Source organism: Odocoileus virginianus, chromosome 6 (genome assembly GCF_023699985.2).
Source record: "Odocoileus virginianus isolate 20LAN1187 ecotype Illinois chromosome 6, Ovbor_1.2, whole genome shotgun sequence".
In the NCBI taxonomy this organism is placed as follows: domain Eukaryota; kingdom Metazoa; phylum Chordata; class Mammalia; order Artiodactyla; family Cervidae; genus Odocoileus; species Odocoileus virginianus.
Window position 1 is genome coordinate 43,344,829 of NC_069679.1, and position 26,305 is coordinate 43,371,133.

General features: G+C 37.0%; 1 protein-coding gene across 1 annotated transcript in view; it reads left to right on the plus strand.

Moving 5' to 3' along the window:
• The window catches only part of PRTG (protogenin), a 144,002-nt gene that overhangs the window by 47,657 nt on the left and 70,040 nt on the right, over positions 1 to 26,305 (plus strand). The window contains exons 3-8 of the mRNA XM_070468546.1: positions 20,661 to 20,805; positions 21,843 to 21,982; positions 23,487 to 23,624; positions 23,881 to 24,039; positions 24,651 to 24,810; positions 25,610 to 25,857. Coding sequence (XP_070324647.1) covers positions 20,661 to 20,805; positions 21,843 to 21,982; positions 23,487 to 23,624; positions 23,881 to 24,039; positions 24,651 to 24,810; positions 25,610 to 25,857 — 990 coding nt within the window. The remainder of the gene's footprint in view (positions 1 to 20,660; positions 20,806 to 21,842; positions 21,983 to 23,486; positions 23,625 to 23,880; positions 24,040 to 24,650; positions 24,811 to 25,609; positions 25,858 to 26,305) is intronic.

Here is a 26,305-nt window from a genome sequence, read left to right on the forward strand (position 1 = left end):
TGTAGATTTTCAAAAAGAAGTCAATGCCAAGATGTCGTGATTGTGTTACATTATTTTTATTAAACACGTGAATATTTTTCTGTAAAATAACTTTTTTTTTCATTTATTTTTATTAGTTGAAAGCTAATTACTTTACAGTATTGTAGTGGTTTTTGCCATACATTGACATGAATCAGCCATGGATTTACATGTGTTCTCCATCCTGATCCCCTCTCCCGCCTCCCTCCCCATCCCATCCCTCTGGGTCTTTCCAGTGCACCAGCCCTGAGCACTTGTCTCATGCATCCAACCTGGGCTGGTGATCTGTTCCACCTTAAAAAAGTTTAAATAGCTACTTATGTAGTCTTAAGGCTATAATAAATTTTCAGCTTCTGTTTGAAACTTGTACCTTGGTTGATTTTTTTACCTTAGCTAAAGCATGAGTTACCCTGGTTTGATGAAATGCTGGATCAGGGTCTCTTGTTTACTTCCTGTTCAGTTGCAGGTCAGTCTTCAAGGTTTGAAGACTTGAAGTGAATTGAACCTGTTGAGGTAAGAAGTTACAACTGTGTTTTGATTAGTAAATCCTGGAGTAGACAAATGCATGATTTGAATGACCAGCATCATAGAAATAAACTTTACGCTAAACTTTATATACTTAAAATTCTGTAACTGACTCTGGAATTGTGGACATTTGAGAGTCTGAGATAGGAATCTCCCTGTTTCCTTGTTTGAGCCAGTTATAGAATTCTCCAGAGTTGGACTAGCTCGTGCAGGTACAAAGAGAGTGCTGCCGAGAGCCGGGGTTCCTTGAGGTCTCAGGAACTGTCAGGGGTTTGGCAGGCAAGAGTTGTCCCTCTGTCCCACTGCGGGATATAGCCACAGCCATTTCCCACCCAGAGTCAGAGGCTTGTGGGACTCCCCTGAACTTCCTTCCCTCGCGGTAGCAGTGGGGCCCTGGTTGATCTGAATGATTTTCACTGTACTGGATGGATTGCTGAACTATTGAGTTACTTTCATCTTTTGACCACACTAGGAAATTGTCCATAGAGTTGAGATATTTATTGCAATAATTTCTGGTCTTACATACTTAAGAGATCAAGCCCTGAGCCTTTGGAGTGGGAGCGCTGACTCCAAGACCCTAGACTAGCAGAGAACTAACCCTCGGGGTATCAAATAGTGAGAACTCATACAAAGGAAACCATTGGAATACAAAACCCAGCAACACCCAAACACCAGTAGCACCCTGCGCAGGACACCTCATCTAAACAACAAAACAAAAATGACCTAATCATCAGACAGGATTACTACCTCACTCAGCCTTGTCCATCAGAGGAAAAACAAACAAACAAAAACTCAGCACAAATCTCACCCTGTAAGAAGCTTACACAAACCACTGGACCAATCTTAGGAGGGCAGAAACCAAAAGGAAGAAAGAATTCAGTGTTGAAGCCTGGGAAAAGGAGACCTCAAACACAATAAGTTAAAAAAAAAAATAATGAAAAGGTAGAGAAATACTATACAAACGAAGGAGCAAACTAGAAACACAGAAGTCCAAATAAATGAAGAAGAAATAGGCAAACTACCTGAAAAAGAATTCAGAATAATGGTAGTAAAGATTATGAAAAACCTTGAAAGCAAAATGGAGACAATGCAAGAATCAGTTAACAAAGACCTAGAAGAATTAAAAGATAAACATACGGAGACAAACAGCACAATTACTGAAATTAAAAATACTCTAGAAGAAATCAACAACAGAATATCTGAAGCAGAAGAATAAATCAGAACAATAACTTCTGAAGAGCAGAGTAAAGTAAAAAGAATGAAAATAACCAAGGATAGTCTCAGAGACCTCTGGGATCATATGAAATGCACCAACATTTGAATTATAGGGTCCCAGAAGAAGAAGAGAAAAAGAAAGGGTATGATAAAATTTTTGAAGAGATTAGAGTTGAAATTTCTCCAACATGGAAAAGAAAATAGTCAATCAGGTTCAAGAGGCTCAAAGAATCCCATACAGGATAAACCCGAGGAGAAACATGCCAAGACACATACTAATCAAACTAACAGACTAAACACAAAAAGAATATTAAAAGCAGCAAGGGAGAAGCAATAAGTAACATACAAGGGAAGCCCCATACGTTTAACAGCTGATCTTTCAGCAGAAACTGCAGGCCAGAAGGGAATGGCAGGATATACTTAAAGTACTGAAAGGGAAAAATCTGCAAGCAAGATTACTGTATGCAGCAAGGATCTAATTCAAAATTGATGGAGAAATAGAAAGCTTTTCAGACAAGCAACAGTTAAGAGAATTCAGTACCACAGAACCAGCTTTACAACAAATGTTAAACAGACTTATATATTCCAGAAAAAAAAGAGAAGAGAAAAATCTACAAAATCAACCCCAAACAATTTAGAAAATGGCAATAGGAACATATGTATCAATAATTACTTTAAATATAAGTGGTTTAAATGCTCAACCAAAAGACACAGACTGGCTGAATGGATACAAAAACAAGACCCATATATATGCTGTCTACAAGAAACCCACTTCAGACCTCAGGACACATATAGACTGAAAGTGAGAGGATGGAAAAATATATTCCATGCAAATGGAAAGCAAAAGAAAGCTGGAGTGGCAATCCTCATATCAGACAAAATAGACCTTAAAGTAAAGAAGTTTATAAGAGAGAAGGAAGGACACAACATAATGATCAAGGGATCAATTCAAGAGTAAGACGTAACAATTGTAAATATCTATGCACCCAACATAGGAGCACCTCAATACATAAGACAAATACGAACAGAATAAAGGGAGAAATTGACAGCACAATAATAGTAGGAGACTATAACACCCCACTCACACCAATGAACAGATCATTAAAACAAAATTAATAAGGAAACAAAGTCTTAAATGATACATTAGATGAGATGGATCTCATTGATATCTTTAGGACATTCCATCCAAATGCAGAAGAATACACCTTCTTCTCAAGTGTGCATGGGACATTCTCCAGGATAGACCACATCTTCAGTCACAAATCAAACCTCAATAAATTTAAGAAAATTTAAATTGTATCAAGCATCTTCTCTGACCACAACACTATGAGACTAAATATCAATTACAAGAAAAAAATTGTAAGAAACACAAACACATGAACATTAAACAACACGTTTCTAAATAACCAACAGGTTACTGGAGAGATCAAAAAGGAAATCAAAAAATTTCTGGAAACAAATGACAGTGAAAACACATCAATTCAAAACCTATGGGATGCAGCAAAAGCAGTCCTAAGAGAGAAGTGTATAGCAATACAATCCTACCTCAAAAAACAAGAAAAACATCGAATAGACAACCTAACTTTACCTCTAAAACAACTGGAAAAAGAAGAAGAACAACAAGAAAAAAATTAGTAGAAGGAAAGAAACATAAAGATCCGAGAAGAAATAGATGAAAAAGAAATGAAAGAAGCAGTAGTGAATATTAATGAAACTAAAATCTGGTTCTTTGAGAAGATAAACAAAATTGAAAAACTTCTAGCCAGACTGTCAAGAAAAAAAGAAGAATCAAATAAAATTAGAAGTGAAAAAAGAGAGGTTACAACACACAATGAAGAAATATAAAGGATTATGAGAGGCTATTATGAACAACTATATGGCAATAAAATGGATAACCTGGATGAAATGGACATGTTCTTAGAAAAGTTCAATCTTCCAAGACTGAACCAGGAAGAAATAGAAATTATGAACAACCCAATTACAAGCATTGAAATTGAAGCTGTGATAAAAAAATCTCCCCAAAAACAAAAGCCCAGGACCAGATGGCTTCACAGGAGAATTCTATCAAACATTTAGAGAAGAGCTAATGCCTATATTTCTAAAACTCTTTCAAAAAATTGCAGAGGAAGGAACACTTCCAAACTCATTCTACAAGGCCATCATCACCCTGATACCAAAACCAGACAAAGACAACACACACAAAAAAACTACAGACCAGTATCATTGATGAATATAGATGCAAAAATTCTCAACAAAATTTTAGCAAACAGAATTTAGCAACGCACCAAAAAGCTCATACACCATGATCAAGTTGGGTTTATTCCAGAAATGCAAATATTCTTCAATATACACAGATCAATCAATGTGGTATACCATATTGACTAATTGCAAGATAAAAACCATATGATAATCTTACAGCCACTATGGAAAACAGTGTGGAGATTTCTTAAAAAGCTGGAGATAGAACTGCCATATGACCCAGCAATCCCACTTCTGGGCATACACACCAAGGAAACCAGATCTGAAAGAGCCACATGCACCCCAATGTTCATCGCAGCACTGTTTATAATAGCCAGGACATGGAAGCAACCTAGATGCCCATCAGCAGACGAATGGATGAGGAAGCTGTGGTACATATACACCATGGAATATTACTCAGCCATTAAAAAGAATTCATTTGAATCACTTCTAATGAGATGGATGAAACTGGAGCCCATTATACAGAGTGAAGTAAGCCAGAAAGATAAAGACCAATACAGTATACTAACACGTATATATGGACTTTAGAAAGATGGTAACGATAACCCTATATGCAAAACAGAAAAAGAGACTCAGATGTATGGAACAGACTTGTGGACTCTGGGAAAAGGCGAGGGTGGGATGTTTCAGGAGAACAGCATTGAAACATGGATATTATCTAGGGTGAAACAGATCACCAGCCCAGGTTGGGTGCATGAGATAAGTGCTCGGGCCTGGTGCACTGGGAAGACCCAGAGGGATTGGGTGGAGAGGGAGGTGGGAGGGGGGACTGGGATGGGGAATACATGTAAATCCATGGCTAATTCATATCAATGTATAACAAAAACTACTGTAATGATGTAAAGTAATTAGCCTCCAACTAATAAAAATTAAAAAAAAAAAAAAAAAAAAAAAAAAAAAACCATATGATAATCTAAATAGATGCAGAAAAAGCCTTTGACAAAATTCAGCACCTATTTATGATTAAAACTCTTCAAAAAATGGGCATAGAAGGAACCTACCTCAACATAATAAAGGCCATATATGATAAGCCTACAGCAAACATTATTCTCAATGGTGAAAAACTGAAAGCATTCCCCCTATGATCAGGAAGAAGACAAGGGTGTCCACTTTCACCACTACTATTCGACATAGTTCTGGAAGTCCTAGCTACAGCAATCAGAGAAGAAAAAGAAATGAAAGGAATCCAGATCAGAAAAAAAGAAGCAAAGCTCTCACTGTCTGCAGATGACATTATACTGTACATAGAAAACCCTAAAGATAGTATCAGAAAATTACTACAGCTGATCAGTGAACTTAGCAAAGTTGCAGGATTCAAAATCAATACATAGAAATCACTTGCATTTCTATACACTAACAATGAAAAATCAGAAAGAGAAATCAATGAATCAGTCCCGTTCACCATTGCATTAGAAAAGATTAAATATCTAGGAATAACCTTACCTAAGGAGACAAAAGAACTGTACACAGAAAATTATAAGACACTGATGAAAGAAATCAAAGATGACATAAACAGGTGGAGAGATAGTCCACATTCCTGGGTAGGAAGAATCAATATTGTGAAAATGACTATACTACCAAGTGCAATCTACAGATCAGTGTGACCTCTATCAAATTACCAGTGGCATTTTTCACAGAACTAGAACAAAAAATTTCACAATTCATATGGAAACACAAAAGGCCCCAAATAGCCAAAGCAGTCTTGAGAAAGAAGAATGGAGCTGGAGGCATCACCTTCCTGACTTCAGATTATACTACAAAGCTATAGTAATCAAGACAGCATGGTACTGGCACAAAAACAGACATATAGACCAATGAAACCAGATAGAAAGCCCAGAAATAAACCCATGCACATATGGGTACCTTATTTTTGACAAAGGAGGCAAGAATATACAATGGGGCAAAGACAGCTTCTTCAATAAATGATGCTGGGAAAACAGGACAACTGCATGTAAAAGAATGAAATTAGAACACTTCCTAACACCATACACAAAGATAAACTCAAAATGGATTAAAGACCTAAATGTAAGACCAGAAACTATAAAACTCTTAGAGGAAAACATAGGCAGAACACTCGACATAAATCATAGGCAGAACACTCGACATAAAGCAAGATCCTCTATGATGCACCTCCTAGAGTAATTAAAAACAAAAGTAAACAAGTGAGACCTGATTAAACTTAAAAGCTTTTGCACAGCAAAGGAAAGTATAAGCAAGTTGAGAAGACAACCCTCAGAATGGGAGAAAATAATAGCAAATGAAACAACTGACAAAGGATTAATTTCCAAAATATACGAGCAGCTCATAAAACTCAATGCTAGAAAAACAAGCAACCCAATCAAAAAGTGGGAAAAGGACCTAAACAGACATTTCTGCAAAGACATACAGATGGCTAACAAACACATGAAAAGATGCTCAACATTACTCATTACTCAGTAAGTTCAGTCGATCAGTCATGTCTGACTCTGCGACCCCATGAATCACAGCACGCCAGGCTTCCCTGTCCATCACCAACTCCAGGAGATTACTCAAACTCGTGTCCATTGAGTTGATGATGCCATCCAGCCATATCATTCTCTGTCGTCCCTTTCTCCTCTTGCCCCCAATCCCTCCCAGCATCAGGGTCTTTTCCAATGAGTCAGTCTTCTCATGAGGTGGCCAAAGTATTGGAGTTTCAGCTTCGGCATCAGTCCTTCCAGTGAACATCCAGGACTGATCTCCTTTAGGATGGACTGGTTGGATCTCCTTGCAGTCCAAGGGACTCTCAAGAGTCTTCTCCAACACCACAGTCAGAAGCATCAATTCTTTGGCGCTCAGCTTTCTTTATAGTCCAACTCTCACATCCATACATGACCACTGGAAAAGCCATAGCTTTGACTAGATGGACCTTTGTTGGCAAAGTAATGTCTCTGCTTTTTAATATGGTATCTAGGTTGGTCATAACTTTCCTTCCAAGGAGTAAGCATTATTATTAGAGACTCATTATTAGGGAAATGCAAATCAAAACTACAATGAGATATCACCCCACACCAGTCAGAATGGCCCTCATCAAAAAGTCTACAAACAATAAATGCTGGAGAGGATGTGAAAAAGAGGGAACACTCTTGCACTGTTGGTGGGAATGTAAATTGATATAGCCACTATGGAATGGTATGGAGATTCCTTAAAAAACTAGGAAAAACACCACCATATGACCCAGCAATCCCACTTCTAGGCATATACCCTGAGGAAACCAGTGTTATAAGAGACACATGTATCCCATTGTTCATTGCAGCATTATTTACAATAGCTAGAACATGAAAGCAATCTAGATGTCCATTGACAGATGAATGCATAAAGAAGTTGTGATACATATACACAATGGAATATTCAGTTCAGTTCAGTTGCTCAGTCGTGTCCGATTCTTTGCAACCCTATGAACCACAGCACACCAGACCTCCCTGTCTGTCACCAACTCCTGGAGTCCACCCAAACCCATGTCCACTGAGTCAGTGATGCCATTCAACCATCTCATCCTCTTTCATCCCCTTCTCTTCCTGTCCTCAGTCTTTCCCAGCATCAGGGTCTTTCCAAATGAGTCACCTCTTTGCATGAGGTGGCCAAAGTATTGGAGCTGAACACCCAGGACTGATCTCCTTTAGGATGGACTCGTTGGATCTCTTTGCAGTCCCAGGGACTCTCAAGAGTCTTCTCCAACACCACAGTTCAAAAGCATCAATTGTTTTGCACTCAGCTTTCTTTAGAGTCAAACTCTCACATCCATACATGACCACTGGAAAAACCATAGCGTTGACTAGACAGACCTTTGTTGCCAAAGTAATGGAATATTACTCAGCCATAAAAAGGAACACATTTGAGTCAGTTCTGATGAGGTGGATGAGCCTAGAACCTATTATACAGAGTGAAGTGAGTCAGAAAGAGAAAGATTAATATCATAGTCTAACATACATTATGGAATATAGAAAAATGGTACTGAAGAATTTATTTATAGGGCAGCAGTGGAGAAACAGACTTAGAGAATAGACTTATGGACATGGGGAGAAGGAAGAGAGAGTAAGATGTATGAAAAGAGTAACGTGGAGACTTACATTGCCATATGTAAAATAGATAGCCAATGGGAACTTGCTGTATGGCTCAGGAAACTTGAAACAGGAGCTCCGTATCAACCTAGAGGGGTGGGATGGGGAGGGAAATGGGAGGGAGGTTCAAAAGGGAGGGGATATTGTATACCTATGGCTGATTCATGTTGAAGTTTGATAGAAAACAACAAAATTCTGTAAAGCAGTTATCCTTCAATAAAAAATAAATTTAAAAAACGAATTCTCCAAAGTTACTGATTGGTGACTTAGAACCATGGAAACAGCAAGAAGTATTGGAACATGACCGCTGGCCACCAGACCTTGGTACTTAGGACTCCCCAAGGAGAGGTGGGGCACTAGCAGCTGGTACATTCCTTGACCAGTTGAGACTCCAGATCCTCTGGCTGCTGTGCAGTGTCAGAACCACCAGTGTAAATCCTGTGTTCAGGTTCTCACCAACGAAAGCATTTCCTGTTTAGTGAAAGAATATTTTAAATGTAATTTACACAAGAAAACTATATTTTCTTACATTAGGGAATAGTTCCTGAACTTATGAGTTGTCATTTCAGATTGTGAATTCATAATTTTTGGGCTCCCCTGGTGGTTCAGCAGTCAAGAATTTGCTTGCAGTGCAGGAGACGAGGGTTTGATCCCTGGGTCAGGAAGAGCCCCTGGAGAAGAAAATAGCAACCCACCCCAGTATTTTTGCCTGGGAAATCTGATAGATAGAAGAGCCTGGTGGCTACAGTCCATGGGGTCTCAAAGAGTCAGACATAACTGAATGACAACAATAATTCACAATTTTTAGTTGGTTTTAAAATCAACGTGTGTTAAGTATTTGATTCATTGCAACTTCCATTCTTTGTAACATATATTAAGTTATTTTATTCATTGCAACTCAAGAACCATGAATAGCATGTTAGTTTAATATTATAGTCATACATTTCCATGGTGGAAACATGAATACATTGCTTTCTGTTGTTCTTCAAATAAAACTTTGAAGAACATTTTCCTCTTAGCATTTTTTTCCCTCTTAGCATTTCTGATCCTTTTTCTCTGACTATAAATCATAGAAGCAAATGCTTAAGTAGACAGGTGAAGAGGAGGAAATCACAAATAAAATAGGCACTTACATTTATTGTGTTTGCAAGGTTGTTTTTGAGGATGGTGCATGTTTCTTGAGACCTTGTTTCTTGCCTGTTTTATAGAGCTCTGGCCTCTTAACAGCACTGCTTTAATGACTTCTTGTGGGGCTCTTGGTTTATGTTAGCACTGACTATGGAGGGAAGAAAGAGGTCAGGTTTCACAAGGAGGCTGCAGACTTGTAAAATCATACCCAACTGGCAGAAATGAAGTCCACTTCAAGGAGAAAGTGAGATTTGCATAAACCAAGATATTTTGCCATATAAATAAGTGCATGATGTTTTGATGGTGCCTAAAACAGTTTGTCAGACGTGTGTGTTGGGAGGAGGGGATTCTGACACTCATTTTAAAGGATCTATTCATTTACTCTGCTTAATACCACAGTTAAAAAGTTAAAATAGAAAAATATTTGCTGAGAAACAAAATTGGACTATCATGATATATGATAGTTGTACATGCTTTTCTGAAGTTTCTAAGTTTTGATTCAAATTTTTATGTAATTTATCTTTTTATTGAAAAGTAATTTTTATTCAGATGTTCTTTTTCTTACTGTTTTTCACATTGAAGGCACTGAATCAGACATCCATATAGGTGATAGCTACCCAAAGAATGATAAGCTCAAAGTACTAAAAAGGCAGATAAAAATTAAGAATGAGGGACCTTTTTTTTGTCCGCACTGCATGTCATGCAGAATCTTAGTTTCCTGACCAGAAATTGAAAGTTTACCCCTCTGCAGGAGACACTCAGAGTTTTAACCACTGGACTTTAATGGAAGTTCCAGGATGAACGATTTTATCAGGCAGTGGAGCAGTGGTAGAAAATTTATGCAAATTCCTCTTTCAGTCCATTCACCGTAAAACTGTTAGTCATGTCTGACTCTTTGTGACCCCATGGACTGTAGCCCACCAGGCTCCTCTGTCCATGGAATTCTCCAGGCAAGAATACTGGAGTGGGTTGCCATTCCCTCGTCCAGGGGATCTTCCTGACCCAGGGGTTGAACCCAGCTCTCTAGCTATGCAGGCAGTTTCTTTACTGTTGGAGTCACACATACAAAGTTTATTTTTAAATATCATCACTTTTTAAAAATTATATAATTTTGTAGAAAAAAATTAAAAGTACAAAGTACATAATTTATAAAGATCCTCTTGTAATCTAACCCTTAGTATTTTATTACTGAAGTAGGGAATTTTATCCTCTTTAAATAATTTGTCTATTCACATTTAAAATGAGAAAATTATTTCTATTTCTCTACTTTATATATACCTTTATGTAAAAACTACATAGTCTGGCTTAGTAGAGAAAAAGAAAAAATTAAATCTTAGAATATCTCTACCTTTGTTAGGGCTTTAAAATTTATTTCGTTGTATAATGGCTACTAGCATCCTTTGTTTGGCTTTAAGTTATCATTCTGGAAGGAAAACCAGTATATTCTTAGCAAGATATCCTACTGTCCTATACTTTCATAATATTCCATAATTTACCTTCATAATATTTATCACAGTTTGACATTGCTATATACTTGAATAGTATGTAGACAAAAGTCCATCTAGTCAAAGCTATGGCTTTTCCAGTAGTCATATATGGATGTGAGAGTTGGACTGTAAAGAAGGTTAAGTGCCGAAAAATTGATGCTTTTTGAACTGCGGTGTTGGAGAAGACTCTTGAGAGTCCCTGGGACTGCAAGGAGATCCAACCAGTCAATTCTAAAGGAAATCAGTCCTGAATATTCATTGGAAGGACTGATGCTGAAGTTGAAGCTCCAATACTTTGGCCATCTTATGCAAAGAACTGACTCATTAGAAAAGACCCTCATGCTGGGAAAGAATTGAAGGCAGGAGGAGAAGGGGATGACAGAGAATGAGATTTTTGGATGCCATCACTGACTTAATGGACAGGAGTTTGAGTAAGCTCCAGGAGTTGGTGATGGACAGGGAAGCCTGGTATGCTGTAGTCCATGGGGTTGCAAAGAGTCGGATGCGACTGAGAGACTGAACTGAAGTGAACGGCCTAGTAATCTTAGTTAAATCTTTCTCCATTGCTAGACAAAGATCCCTGAGGATAGAGCCTTAGTTTTGTTCATCATTAGATCCTTGACATGTTGAACATGCTAGGCACAGAATAAACAACTGTTGATGAATGAATGAATGAATTTAGAAAAGATTACTTTAGTCTAAAATTGTTCTAAAATAAGTATGATTAAAACAGTTTTTGGGATTAGGGATGCAGTTAATGTGGCCCATTATTTTATGAATAATTGCATGATTCAAAGCCTGTCAGCATGGGTTAACTACACATTAAATAAATGGTTTGATTATAAAGATAATGGGTTTGATGTTAACATGTGATTCATGGAGGTTAACTTCTTTGTGTCTTAGTAATAATGTGTATCTTTAATAGCAGAAATATTCACTTTTTTATATAATTATTTTACATTAACTATTTAAATACTGTTGCATGCTTACCACATAAATAGCTTGGGAGTAGTTGGTGCCAAATTAATTCTTTGGGAGAGGGGTTAAAAGCTAGCTGACAGATCTCTTTTTGAGAATGTCCCCAGTCAAAAAGAATTAAAAATATATAGTTGATATAAAGAAAAATATCAGTTTCTTTCAAAGTAACAAAGATATAGACATACATTCAGTTTTTCTAGTAAGTAGGCTAAGCTGTTTAAAGATTTAGAAAGAGAATTTCTAGGACAGTGCTTTTGGACAGCATTTTAAAATTGAATCATTTTTTTGTGAGTTTGTGTTGTTCATGGTGGTTTTAGAAATAATGGATGGTCTTACAGGAGTGTTTAATAGATGGAGGCCACTTGTGAGTCAATTGTAGCCCTTATCAAACACTGATGAATGCCTGGAGGATGTTTTTGAAAGGGAAAGAGGGAAAATGAGAGCAGGGAGACTGGATAAGAAACAGTTATAATGATTCCATTGAGAGATGTTGGGACTGGGATGGATGTTTAGGGGTTAAAGTCAGTGGGAAATAGTGACTGAAGAGAGTGCAGGAGGAGTGCAGGAGGAGTCGGTAGCTCAGGTGAATTGCTGCACAGTGGTGTAACAGACTGAGGCAGAGAAATAGGCTGGGAGGAAAGAAGACAATTTCATTATGGACATGGTGAGTTTGAGGTATGTTTTGTAAATTCTAGGTAAAGGTGTCCAGTAGGCAGTAGTGGCCACAATGAACTGAGCATGATGAACTAAGCTGGAGATATGTTTTGGGAACTCTGCAGCAACAGATGGATGTAGTTGAAAACTGAAACTGGGTGTGATCACCCAAGGAGAATGTGGAGAGAGAAGAGAACAGAGAATCTTAGATGGGAGCACGGCAGGAGGAGGAGTCAGAGAAATAGGAGTGCATAGTGTCATAGACACTGTTTCAATAAAATAATAGGGGAAGAAGGCAGATTGAATATGTGAGGCCTCGAATCAGAGAGGGAGAAGGGGAGACAGCTAGAACTGACTATTTTTTTAGAGAATTTGATGCCATGGGGAAGAGAGAGAGTGGGTAGCTGCTTGAGGGATTCATGGTGTAAGAGAGGCCTGGGGTTTTGTTCTCTTTGTGTTTTCAGTTTGGAAGGCACTTAATCACTTTTACAAGCTGAAAAAACTGGGAGAAGAGTTTAAATATACAGGAGAGAAAAATGAAAACCACAAATATATCACATTCCCAGAGGCGAGGGCAGAGGATGGGATTGTCACGCAGATGATATTGTTCAGTCACTCAGTCGTGTCCAACTCTTTGAGACCCCATGGACTGCATGCGGCATGCCAGGCTTCCCTGTTCACCATCTCTTGGAGCTTGCTCAAGCTCATGTCTATTGAGTCAGTGATGCCATCCAACCATGTCATCCTCGGTCGTCCCCTTCTCCTCCTGCCTTCAGTCTTTCCCAGAATCAGGGTCTTTTCTAATGAGTCAGCTCTTTGAATAGGTGGCCAAAGTATTGGAGCCTCATTCAGCTTCAGCAGGTCCTTCCAATGAATATTCAGGGTTGATTTCCTTTATGATGGACTGGTTTGATCTCCTTGCAGTCCAAGGAACTCTGAAGAGTCTTCTCCAACACCACAGTTCAAAATCATCAATTGTTTGGCACTCAGCCTTTTTTATGGTCCAACTCTTGCATCTGTACATGACTACTGGAAAAACCATATCTCTGATTGTACGATGCCCAGATGGAGGAGTTGCAGAGAGAAAAAGGGAACTTGTTTTTATGATTGAGTCACATTTGCCTTCTCCTGTTCAGTCTGAGAGGTACTGATGAAAGTCCCAGGGAATATCTGGCTTGGTTTTCTCTAGGCAAAATCTATTTTGCCAGCAAGTTGGTTCAAAAGAGACCAAGAAGTTAGACATGTTAAGTATAAAGGTGTTTTTGAAGATTAAAAAATAAAGTCTCTATTCACTACTTGTTTCATAACTTGCAGCAAACCAGAGTGAGATCAAGAAATACTGTTACTTGATGGATGTATTAACTAACCTTTTTATGGTTATCATTTTCAATATATAGATGTATCAGACCTCCAGCTTACACAGTGTTGTATACCTTAAACTTATATAATGCTGTTCATCAACTGTATCTCAATAAAGCTGGAGGTAGGAGGGGAAAAATAAAAACTACCTTAAAGATTGCCTCTAGCTGGGGTGGGAAGGGAATGGAAGATTAGGGATTTGTAACTGAAGGATATAAAATTTTGAAGTGAGGAAAATATTCTAAAATTGATTTGGGGGATGTTCATGGACTTCGTGAATACACTAAACCCCATTGAATTGTATACTTTAAATAGGTGAATTTAAATTGAATTTTACACTTTAAATGGGTGTAAATCTCATGCGGTGTGAATTATAGCTCAGTAAACTTGTACCCCCACCCCCGACATACACTGCCAAAAATAAACAAATACCCTTGCTTTGTTACAGGATACATCCATTTATCTTTTTGTTCTCAGACTTCTGAAACTCTAAAATTCTAGCCCATTTGACCTAAAGTCAAAATTGCTTTGGTTTTTATAGTAAAAAAGCTTAGGGATTTCATAGACTCATATATCTGGGAAAGAAAGGGAATTGTTCAAAGAAAAGGTGGTTTGGAGGCATCATATTGTTTGATTAGTTAGATTGGATTCAGATAAAAAACACTCAATTGCCTAAGTGGTTGGAGGGAAATTACTCAGCAACAGAGTGACTGTTTTTATTCTTAGTACTCACAACACTGATAAAAAGTTTTATAGTATAGATAGCCCTACTATATTGACTTACTTAATTTTTAGGAAAATCCTTTAATAGAGGAAGCATAAATTTTTGTCTCCAAAAAATGATACCACTAAAGTATCAGGGATTGTTTAGAATTAGAGCACACAAAATAATAAGCAGCGTTACTCTCTTCTAATATCACGTCTTGGTATTCGTACCTGGGAAACTCCCTACATTACTGTTTATTTTGCTTTAAGACCTAATAGAATTAGTTCAGTTCAGTTGCTCAGTCTTGTTCAACTCTTTGCGACCCCATGCACTGCAGCACGCCAGGCTTCCCTGTCCTGTACCAACTCCCAGAGCTTGCTCAAACTCATGTCCGTTGAGTAGGTGATGCCATCCAGCCATCTTATCCTCTGTCATCCCCTTCTCCTCCTGCCTTCAGTCTTTCTCAACATCAGAGTCTTTTCCAGTGAGTCAGTTCTTCACATCAAGTGGCCAAAGTATTGGAGCTTCAACTTTAGCATCAGTCCTAACAATGAATATTCAGGAATGATTTCCTTTAGAATAGGCTGGTTGATCTCCTTGCATTCCAAGGTTCTCTCAAGAGTCTTCTCCAACACCACAGTTCAAAAGCATCAATTCTTCGGTGCTCAGCTTTCTTTATAGTCCAACTCTTACATCCATACATGACTACTGGGAAAACCATAGGTTTGACTAGATGGACCTTTGTTGGTAACGTAATGTCTCTGCTATTTAATATGCTGTCTAGGTTGATCATAACTTTTCTTCCACGGATCAAGCGTCTTTTAATTTCATGGCTGCAATCACCATCTGCAGTGATTTTGGAGCTAAAGAAAATTAAGTCTCTCACTGTTTCCATTGTTTGCCCATCATTTGCCGTGAAGTAATGGGACCAGATGCCATGATCTGAGTTTTTTTGAATGTTGAGCTTTAAGCCAACTTTTTCACTTAACTCTCTCACTTTCATCAAAAGGTTCTTCACTTTCTGTGATAAGGGTGGTGTCATCTGCATATCTGAGGTCATTGATGTTTCTCCCAGCAATCTTGATTCCAGCTTGTGCTTCATCCAGTCTAGCGTTTCTCATGATGTACTCTGCATATAAGTTAAATAAACAGGGTTACAATACACAGCCTTGAGGTACTCCTTTTCCTATTTGGAACCAGTCTGTTGTTCCATGTCTGGTTCTAACTGTTGCTTCTTGATCTGCATACAGATTTCTCAAGAGGCAGGTCAAGTGGTCTGCTATTCCCATCTCTTTCAGAATTTTCCACAGTTTATTGTGATCCACACAGTCAAAGGCTTTGGCATAGTCAATAAAGCAGAAGTAGAAATGTTTTTCTGGAACTCTCTTGCTTTTTCAATGATCCAGTGGATGTTGGCAATATGATCTCTGCTTCCTCTGCCTTTTCTAAATCCAGCTTGAACATCTGGACGTTCTCGGTTCACATACTATTGTAGCCTGGCTTGGAGAATTTTGAGCATTAATTTGTTGGCATGTGAGATGAATATAATTGTGTTGTAGTTTGAGCATTCTTTGGCATTGCCTTTCTCTGGGATTGGAATGAAAACTGACCTTTTCCAGTCCTGTGGCCACTGCTGAGTTTTCCAAATTTGCTGGCATATTGAGTGCAGCACTTTCATAGCATCATCTTTTTGGATTTGAAATAGCTCAACTGGAATTCCATCACCTTCACTAGCTTTGTTCGTAGGGATGCTTCCTAAGGCCTTCTTGTCTTCACATTCCAAGATATACGGCTCTAGGTGAGTATTCATACCATTGTGGTTATCTGGGTCTTAAGATCTCTTTTGTATAATTCTTCTGTGTATTCTTGCCACCTTTTGTTAGTATCTTCTGCTTCTGTTATGTCCACACTGTTTCTGTTGTTTATTGTGTACATCTTTGCATGGAATGTTCCCGTGGTATCTCTACTTTCTTGAAGAGATCCTTAGTCTTTCCCATTCTATTGTTTTCCTCTTTTTTTCTGCCTTGATTGCTGATGAAGCCTTTCTTATCTCTCCTTGCTATTCTTTGGAACTCTGCATTCAAATAGGTATATTTTTCCTTTTCTCCTTTGCCTTTAGCCTCTCTTCTTTCTCAGCTACTTGTAAGTCTTCCTCACACAACCATTTTGCCTTTGTTTTTCTTGGGGATGGTCTTGATCACTGCCTCCTGTACAATGTCACGAACCTCTGTCTATAGTTCTTCAGGCACTCTCTCCATCAGATCTAATCCCTTGAATCTATTCGTTACTCCATTGTATAATTGTAAGGGATTTGATTAGGTCATGCTTGGATGGTCTAGTAGTTTTCCCTACTTTCTTAAATTTAATCTAAATTTTGCAATAAGGAGTTCATGATCTGAGCCACAGCCAGCTCCTAGTCTTGTTTTTGCTGACGGTATAGAGCTTCTCCATCTTCAGCTGCAAAGAATATAATCAATCTGATATCGGTATTGGCCATGTGTAGAGTCATCTCTTACGTTGTTGGAAGAGGTTGTTTGCTATGACCAGTGTGTTCTCTTGGCAAAACCATTAGCCTTTTCCCTGCTTCATTTTGTACTCTTAAGGCCAAACTTGCCTGTTACTCCAGATATCTCTTGACTTCCTACTTTTGCATTCCAGTCCCCTGTGATGGAAAGGACATCTTTTTTTGGTGTTAGTTCTAGGAGATCTTGTAGGTCATCATAGAACCATTCAACTTCAGCTTCTTTGGCATTAGTGGTTTGGTATACATTTGCCTTGGAAATGAACCGAGATCATTATGTTATTTTTGAGATTGCACCCAAGTATTGCATTTCCAACTCTTTTGTTGACTATGATAATGATAGCTACTCCATTTTTTCTAAGGGATTCTTGCCCACAATAGTACATATAATGGTCATCTGAGTTAAATTCACCCATTCCAGTCCATTTTAGTTCACTGATTCCTAGAATGTCAACGTTCACTTTTACCATCTCTTGTTTGACCACTTCCAGTTTACCTTGATTTGTGGACCTAACATTCCAGGTTCCTATGCAATACTTTTCTTTACAGCATCGGACTTTACTTACATCACCCATCATGTCCACAACTGGGCATTGTTTTTGCTTTGGCTCCATCTCTTCATTCTTTCTGGAGTTATTTCTCTACTCTTCTCCAGTAGCCTACTGGGCACTTACTGAGTGGGGGAGTTCTTCTTTCAGTGTCATATCTTTTTGCCCTTTTATGCTGTCCATAGGGTTCTCAAGGCAACAATACTGAAGTGGTTTGCCATTCCCTTCTCCAGTGGACCATGTTTTTTCAGAACTCTCCACCATGACCCATCTGTCTTGGGGTAGAATTAAAGAACATTTTAAAAATTTCAGTTTAATTCAACAGGTATTGTTTTAGTGCCAAGTCTATACCATTCACTGACTTAAGGGATCCTGCAAAGTTATGCCCCACTACTTGTCCTTATTGAACTCAGAATGTGGAATGGGAGACAGTCTTGTGAATATGTGACTATAATACTGTGGAATAAAAGTAGCAATAAAGGTCTTCATTCTACAGAAGTTTTATAGAAGAAAAAAGTCAGGAACAGCTTCCCAAAGGGTGAGACAAGAGAACTAGGTTTTAAATGATAATAGGATTTCATCAGGTGGACAAAGGGATCTACAATATTTGAAAGAGAAGGAAAGCTTATATATTGTTCAGAGGTATGAAATACAGTATATTCAGAGAATTATAAATAGTTCAGTGTCTGTGAGACATAATTTTAAGTGGTTGAATGCAAAGTGATAGAGTTTTGTATAGACTAAATAATTCATCAGTAACACAAATCAAATTTGTTTTTTATGACCATCACTCTGGAAGGTAACTCTGATATCAGGACAGAGCTCACCTAAAGACACTCCTTCAAGACTTCCAGGCAGTTGGTGATAAGGACCTGAATCACAGAGAGAGTCCAGTGTTCTTGAATAGTGATCCTTAAACATTTTAGTCTCACTCTTTATATGCTTAAATCTTGAGGACTCCAAAGAGCTTTTGTTTAGATAGGTTATATTTAACAATACTTTATTATTAGAAATTAAAACTGAGAAATTTTAAAAATATTAATTTTGAAATGAAAATACTGATCAATTACATATTAACATAGCACATTTAATGAAAAATAACTGTTTTCCAAAAAATTTTAGTAAGATGAGTGACACTGTTTTACATTTGGCCAAATATTTTTAATTAGCTTAGTAGAAGACAGTTGGATTCTCACTCACAGTGAATTAGGTTTATTGCTTTATATCACCCATCATGTAGTTTCTGGAAGCACTATATAATATACTCGAGAAATGAAGGTGAAAAAGGCAAAGGATAATTATCATAAAAATGCTTTTAACCTTCTGAGTCTACTGACAATAGCAGTTTGAAACCGCTGTTTTGAAGTAGTAAGGATTTTTTGTTACATACACAAAATACTAATTTAGCCCCACTCTATCCTTTCTGGAAGGAGATATTCCTAAGAGTATTTTCGTTATTACTCACTGACTTTGTTTTATACCTGTAAAGGCCCATGATCCATTTACAGATTAATGAAGTCACTTCCAAGGCAGAATTTGTTAGTCTTCTGTAACCTCTTACACTTCCCAGTGCAATGAGGCATAAGTCATCCAGCCCTTATTGCTTCTATATTTCTTCATAATTTCTCATTTTATTGATAAATTGTATATATGCATATTTATTTTTTCAACTGGGGTTTGAGGATGGAGAGTGAGACTATTATTGTGGCCCTTTCACAATACTTAGTAGAGGAAAGGCAAGCTACACTATTACCTGGAGTCTGGGCTCCATCAAAATGTAAAACTTGGAGGCTTGTCTAGAAGAGTAAAGAAGAATTATCTCTAGAAAATATCAACATTTCAAGACTGAAGTCTAAAAATAGTCTCTTGAATCTGTGTGAGTTTATTCTTCAGACACATCATTTGTCTTCACTTTTTCCTCTCTTATTCTGCTCCATCAATACCAACCTCATTTTATTCCAAACATGGAGTGACATATCTGTGTCCCATAAAACCAAGTCTGTTTTCATTACAATATCTGCAAAATCTCTCTGTTCTCACTGCCACCACCCAGTTCTGTCATTTTTATTTAAACAGCCTGTTGGTCTTTTGACTTAATGCTCTTTTTCTTCAATCCATCCTAACAGTACCTGATTAATTTTCCCACACACTACTGTTACGATGATACTCCTTTGCTTGAAGCTTTTAAGTGATGCCTCATTTTGTACCATGGTACAAACCTGTTTTAGCTCTACTCTCCTTCCACTCTGCCATGAACCTTTAATCTGATTTATTCTACAATAGTTAATCCTGGCTGTTGCCTCACAATCCTGTGAACACAGGCTGCACATTTCTTATTTCTGTGCTTGCCTTCATGTTACTCCCTTCATCTGAAATGTCTTGTTTTTCTCTTTCTATCTAAACCCAATGGGTTCTTCAAAAGTCAGTTTAACACCAGCCCCTGTTGGGACTTCTGTGATGGAACAGTGGATGATAATCCTTCTGCCATGTGTGGAGACACAAGTTTGGTCCCTGGTCAGGGAATATCCCACATGCCACAGAGCAACTAAGCCCATGCATTGCAGCTCTAGAGCCCAAAAGCTGCAAATACTGAGCCCATTTGCTGCAATTAATTACTGAAGCCCACGCACCCTAGAGCCTGTACTCTGCAATTAGAGAAGCCATCACAATGAGAAGCCTATGCACTGCAGCAAGTAGTCCCTACTCGCCTCGACTAGAGAAGAGCCTGTGCAAAAGCAACAGAGACCCAATACAGCCAAAAATCATAATAATTAATTTAAAAAACAATCCTTGTGGAAGGTTTTTACCTGACTAGTCTGTCTTTATTGATTTCCCCGTCCTCTGAAATACACTAGTATTTGACATTTGTATTGCACAGCTTAGTATATCATTGTTTACCATTAGTAATTGCTGTTTTTTGTTTCAGTTATGTTCATTTTTTCCTGAAATCCAAGTTTCTTGAGAATTTCATTTTGGGAAAGACTAAACTCCTTTAGTAGGGTAACAGCCCAGTGGTTTTTCTAAAATTATCTTTTAATTTCTGTTTATGCTTGTTAAGTTGAGTTGACCTTATGTCTGAGCAGAAGTTCAAGTTTGATAAGTAATATCTAGCATAATTTTATTTCCAAGTATTATATAATAGTGCATATACTTACTCTGAATGTGAAAAACTTTATCTTATAGCTATTTCTGCATTTGAAGTTCAGCCAATTTCTATTGAGGTCCAAGAAGGTGGAGTTGCTAGATTTGCATGCAAGATTTCATCAAATCCTCCTGCAGCCATAACATGGGAATTAAATCGGACAACTCTATCTGTAACTATAGACAGGTAAATGAGCTTTTGTCTTTGAAGATGATACAGAAGGACCAAAGATTTCATCATAAAACTGTATATGGAGAAAGATCATGGTGAAACTCATTTTTGTTTATGATAGCCATAACTAATTTCTTAAAGACATTTCAAACTTAGGCAGAGAATTAGATCATCAGTCTCTGGTGCATGGGGCATAGTTCCTGGCATCTTGGTTCAGATGAGAATTCAGATTCTCTTAGTGCTTTGTTCTTTTCCTCAAACATGTTTTCCAACCATGGGACCTCCTGGGCACCTGGATTGCAGCCCAAGAATTTAGGAAACTAAATTACACTTTGACTACTGAGAATAGCAGTGCTATTTTAAAGGTTTAAGGGTTTCCCATATATGCAATAATGGTTGCCCACTTCCACCTTTGCCTACTGCTTAGCAGCCCCCTCTACGTTAAACACACACACACAGACACAGTCACGTGCATGCATGCATGCATATACCTAGTGCTCTGAGGTGGTCAGAGTTTAGGGGTCAGGAACTTGGCAGCAAATTCAAAAGTTTGGTTCCTGTCCTAATGAGTAGTAGAATTCCTTCACAGGCTCAAATTGCTTGCTGAAATGGTAAAGAGCACTAAGATGGACAAAGTTATTCAAGGAAGAGCTTTAAAAAAATTTACATTCAGATAAATCTTGACGAATACCTAGATACTAATAGGCAAAAAGTCAGGAATTTGGAAAAAATCATACTAAGCTCTAGATTGTAAGTTCTAAATGTACTAAGTACTAAAAGTACTAATTATACTAAGCTCTAAATGTAAATTATCATGTCAAGTGAGATTTCTGTGTAAAATTACACCAGTAGATTTCACAAGTCACATACAGGCATAGTGACTTACGTTGTAGAGAGTTATAGCCCAAATGGAAACAAATGAATCAAGCTGATATTTTTAGTCTTGAAAGCATTGCGTCTGGCATTTTTAAAAGATTGAGTATATTAATTCTTACCATAGGATAAATGTTAGAATATAAATACTACAAAGAGTTTAATCATGTTTCTTCTAGTGACAGGATAACTGCCCTGCCAGCAGGAGTACTGCAGATATACAATGTTGGCCAAAGGGATGCTGGAAATTACCGTTGTGTTGCTGCTACTGTAGCCCACAGACGTAAAAGTATGGAGGCCTCTCTCACAGTGATTCCAGGTACCACATTATTTTTCAATTTTTAATTGGCCCAGGTATTAATTTTCCTCCTCTGGTTATAATAGTATGCTTTAAAGTAGTACTTTAATTTCATTTAAATCTTATTGTAGTCTAGTTGGAAAATGATCATTTTTATATATTTAAGCAACCTTCTTCCTCTAACTTGTTTTATACATTAATATCAACATCTTTAAGAAAGACTGAATTTTTGTTTTATAAATACTTTTGTTTTTAAAATATAAAATGCAAAAAGGCTCAAAAAAGAATAATAATCATCTAACTCTACCAAAATTTCCCACGGTCAATAAAAATGTGTTTGTTTGCAGTTTGGGTTTTTCTGTCTGTTGTTTTAGGAAAAATTATCATTTGTAGAAATGATGCATGCTTTATTATAAAGAGTAATGTCTATAAAAGTAAAATACATTTTTTTACTTTAAACAGTGTGAAAAGTACAAAGACATGTTTTAAAATATCCCTAGTCCATATCCAGAGGTGATCATTGTTAACATTAAGCGTATATAATTTCATGTATTTTGCCATATATGAATACAGTTAGAAGGGAAACTACCTAGAGAGATGAATATGAAGAAATGTGTTTTATTAAAATGGAATTATACACAGATGCTAGTTTTTTATTTTTAAATAATTAAATTTACTTGAATGTTGTGGGGAAAAAACCTGTCCTAAAGATATTGTTGAACTTCACATGAATGTTTACTCTTTACAAGAGATATTACTTCCTAAAAGATCCTTTAAGATTAAAAATTTAAAAAAAAAAAATCACCACTAAAATTAAAATTTTAATGCTGTGTTTTTTAATTTTAGGTGGTATCTATTAGCTTCTTGGTATGAAGCTTAAAGACAAAAGGAATCTCTCACTTCTTCATTCTCCTCACTGTCACATAAATTCCTAACTAACAAGATTAGTGAAAGTATTAAGTCAGTGTTTGAACCTCAATTAAAAGTGGATAATATGAAAACAACCTAAGTGTCCATCAACCAATGAATGAATAAATAAGATGTATTTTATCCATTTAATTAAGTATTTAATCTATTATTATTATTATTCAATAAAAAGAAATGAAGTATTGGTACATGGTACAACTTAAATGAACCTTAAACTAATGTGTAAATGAACAGAAGCCAGTTCCGAAAGACCTTGTAAGATGTGATTCCTTTTTTATTAAATATCTGGAATAGGCAAACCCAGAGAGAGAAAGTAGATCAGTGATTTTCAGGCTGTGGGGAGCTTTTGGAGTGACTGCTGATAGAATGGAATTTGTTTTCGGAGTAATGAAAATGCTTTAAAATTGGTTATGGTAATAGTTGTACAACTCCAAAAGTACTAAAAACAGTTGAATTATACTTCAAATGGGTGAGTTATATCTCAATTAATTTGTTTTAGAAAAGGAAAAAAGTGAGTGACTTCAGAATAGATGTTTTAATTCATTTATTATATCTTATTTATAATGTTTTTTCATCTCCTGCCTTTCCCCTCTTAAAGGTAAGGAGTCTAAGTCCTTCCACACACCAACCATTGTAGCAGGTCCACAAAACATAACAACATCCCTTCATCAGACTGTTGTTTTAGAATGTGTGGCCACAGGAAATCCCAAACCAATCATTTCTTGGAGCCGTCTTGGTAAGTCTTCTGAGGAAAAAAAATCTTTTCCTTCAACTTTGTTCATACTAGTGAAATTGGTAACATGTTTATATACAACACACATATTTGGCAGTTACATGGCTTTTAACTTTCTGGCATTACAGAGTATAGATGAAAGGTTTTAGTATAGAAAATCTTAGACCTTTTGTGATAATGATTGTTTGGATAGTGATCGCCTGTCAAATTTTAGATCATATATTACATTGTTTTAATTCAAGTATTCTCTTTGAAATAGATCACAAGTCCATTGATGTCTTTAATACTCGAGTACTTGGAAACGGCAACCTCATGATATCTGACATCAGGCTGCAACATGCTGGAGTGTATGTTTGCCGGGCCACTACCCCAGGCACACGCAACTTTACAGTTGCCATGGCAACTTTAACTGTATTGGGTATGTTTCCTTTCTTTCTGAAATTAGGGGAATCTTACATTTTAACACTTGCTATTTTACCTCTAGCTTACTTCCACTTTTCTTTAATTATGTAGCATTTATGTGAAAGTTGATATGAATTATTATAATCCAGTAATGAAGTTTAGGAGGAAGTTAAAGCCCTGTGTAAAAATATGACTAGAATCACTCTGAAGTATTCATCATATTTGCTTTTATAACATCATAGTCCTTCTTAGTTAAGCTTCCCTTTTATCTCCTCACCCACCTACAAATTCATGTACACATTGACCAGTCTCCAGTTTTAATCTGTTGTCTGTGTGCATTCACAAGGGGCTGTATGTTGGGCTTAGTTAAGTTCGGATCATGACACATGTTTTTAGTGTGTTTGTATGTTTGGTGTCAATGGGGAGAGCCTGTGGGAAGTGGACGTCTAACTGAGCAATGCAGAGGAAAGGCATCCAGAGAGATTTTAATAGATGTAGAGTGCAGGCAGGAAGCTTAGAATGTCAGATATTTTCAGGGATGGGACTTGTAGCATTTGCTGTTCTCTTCCTTAACTGTCTGATTTGTGTTTGTACCACAAAAATATTTTCTTTTTTCTTTAAAAATAGCTCCTCCTTCATTTGTCGAATGGCCAGAAAGTTTAACGAGGCCTCGAGCTGGTACTGCTCGATTTGTATGTCAGGCAGAAGGAATACCCTCACCCAAAATGTCATGGTTGAAAAACGGGAGGAAGATACATTCAAATGGTAGAATTAAAATGTACAACAGGTGGGCTAAGTCATTTTACTACTATTTTAGATAAAACATAATGATTTAGTAATTCTTATGTGAAATGGTTATAACATCAAATACCCAAATTGGTATTTTAAACTGAAGTAACAATAAGAAATTAACTTAAGACTATAATATCAGCATGCCAAAATCCTTTTGTATCTTACGTGTGGATCATGGAAGTGGCAGATTATAATAAAAGTTGGAATGGTTCTCCAGGCCTGACTTCTGGTCCTGGTAAGCCACCAGCTAAGTTATTAGCAGCCTGTCAACCCTTTGGAGTCTCAGTTCCTTGCTCCATAAAGTGAGGAATTTAGAAGGAAATAATTAAGTCTCTAAGAATTCCTCCACAGTTCAAACTTAATGATTTTAAGAATTCATTTTTATTAGTGTAAATATGAATCTTCTTGTACTGTTCTCATATGTTGAACAAAACTTCTGAACATTTTTATTGACCTGAATTTTATGTAACATTGCAACATTATAGAAATTAGAATCTATTAATGATTAATGTTAATATGCTTAATATACTTCCTTAATAAAAGTCAAACTTGAAAAAAAAGGGTTCAAGCTGTCGCCTCAAGCCAAAAGGATTTGGATATCACACATACTTATTTATATAGACTCAAAAAAGAAGAGTAATTTTAAACAATTCATATAGGTTTTTCCTTAGTAGGGCTGTTTACACAGGTTGTTCTTAGTAACTTGCTGTTTAAAATTTAGAGTGCACTTAGCATAACTTTATTTTTATGTCATCCTTAGACGTTTCATTGAAATAATTTTTTTCTTCCTTCAGTAAATTGGTAATTAACCAGATTATTCCTGAAGATGATGCTATTTATCAGTGCATGGCTGAGAACAGCCAAGGATCAATTTTATCTAGAGCCAGACTGACTGTAGTAATGTCAGAAGATAGACCCAGTGCTCCCTATAACGTGCATGCTGAAACCATGTCGAGTTCAGCCATCCTTTTAGCTTGGGAGAGGCCACTTTACAATTCAGACAAAGTCATCGCTTATTCTGTACACTACATGAAAGCAGAAGGTAAGCAATTTGAGAAGTGTTTATTTTTAAGTGCTACTTACTGTCACGGCTTTGTTTTCAATATAAATGATGTTTTACATAATCCACAAAATATTTTTGAAATTCTGTGGCATTTACCTCTTTTAATAAAAATAATTACTATATGATATGTGTATCAGTTTTTTGCTAAATTTTGTGTTGTTGCATACTTCATGTGTATGCATGCTTGCTCAGTCCCTTCAGGCCCGTCTGACTCTTTGCAACCCTCTGGACTATATAGCCTGCCAGGCTTCTCTGGTCATGGGATTCTCCAGGCAAGAATATTGGAGTGGATTCTTTATGTGTTTAAGGATAGTTTAAGATTTTTCTGTTTAGAAATAATTACTATCTGTGCCTGCTCAAAAGTTAGAGTGGTGTACTTTACGAATTTCATTTCAGCCAAGATCAATTCCTTAAGACTTAGTATACC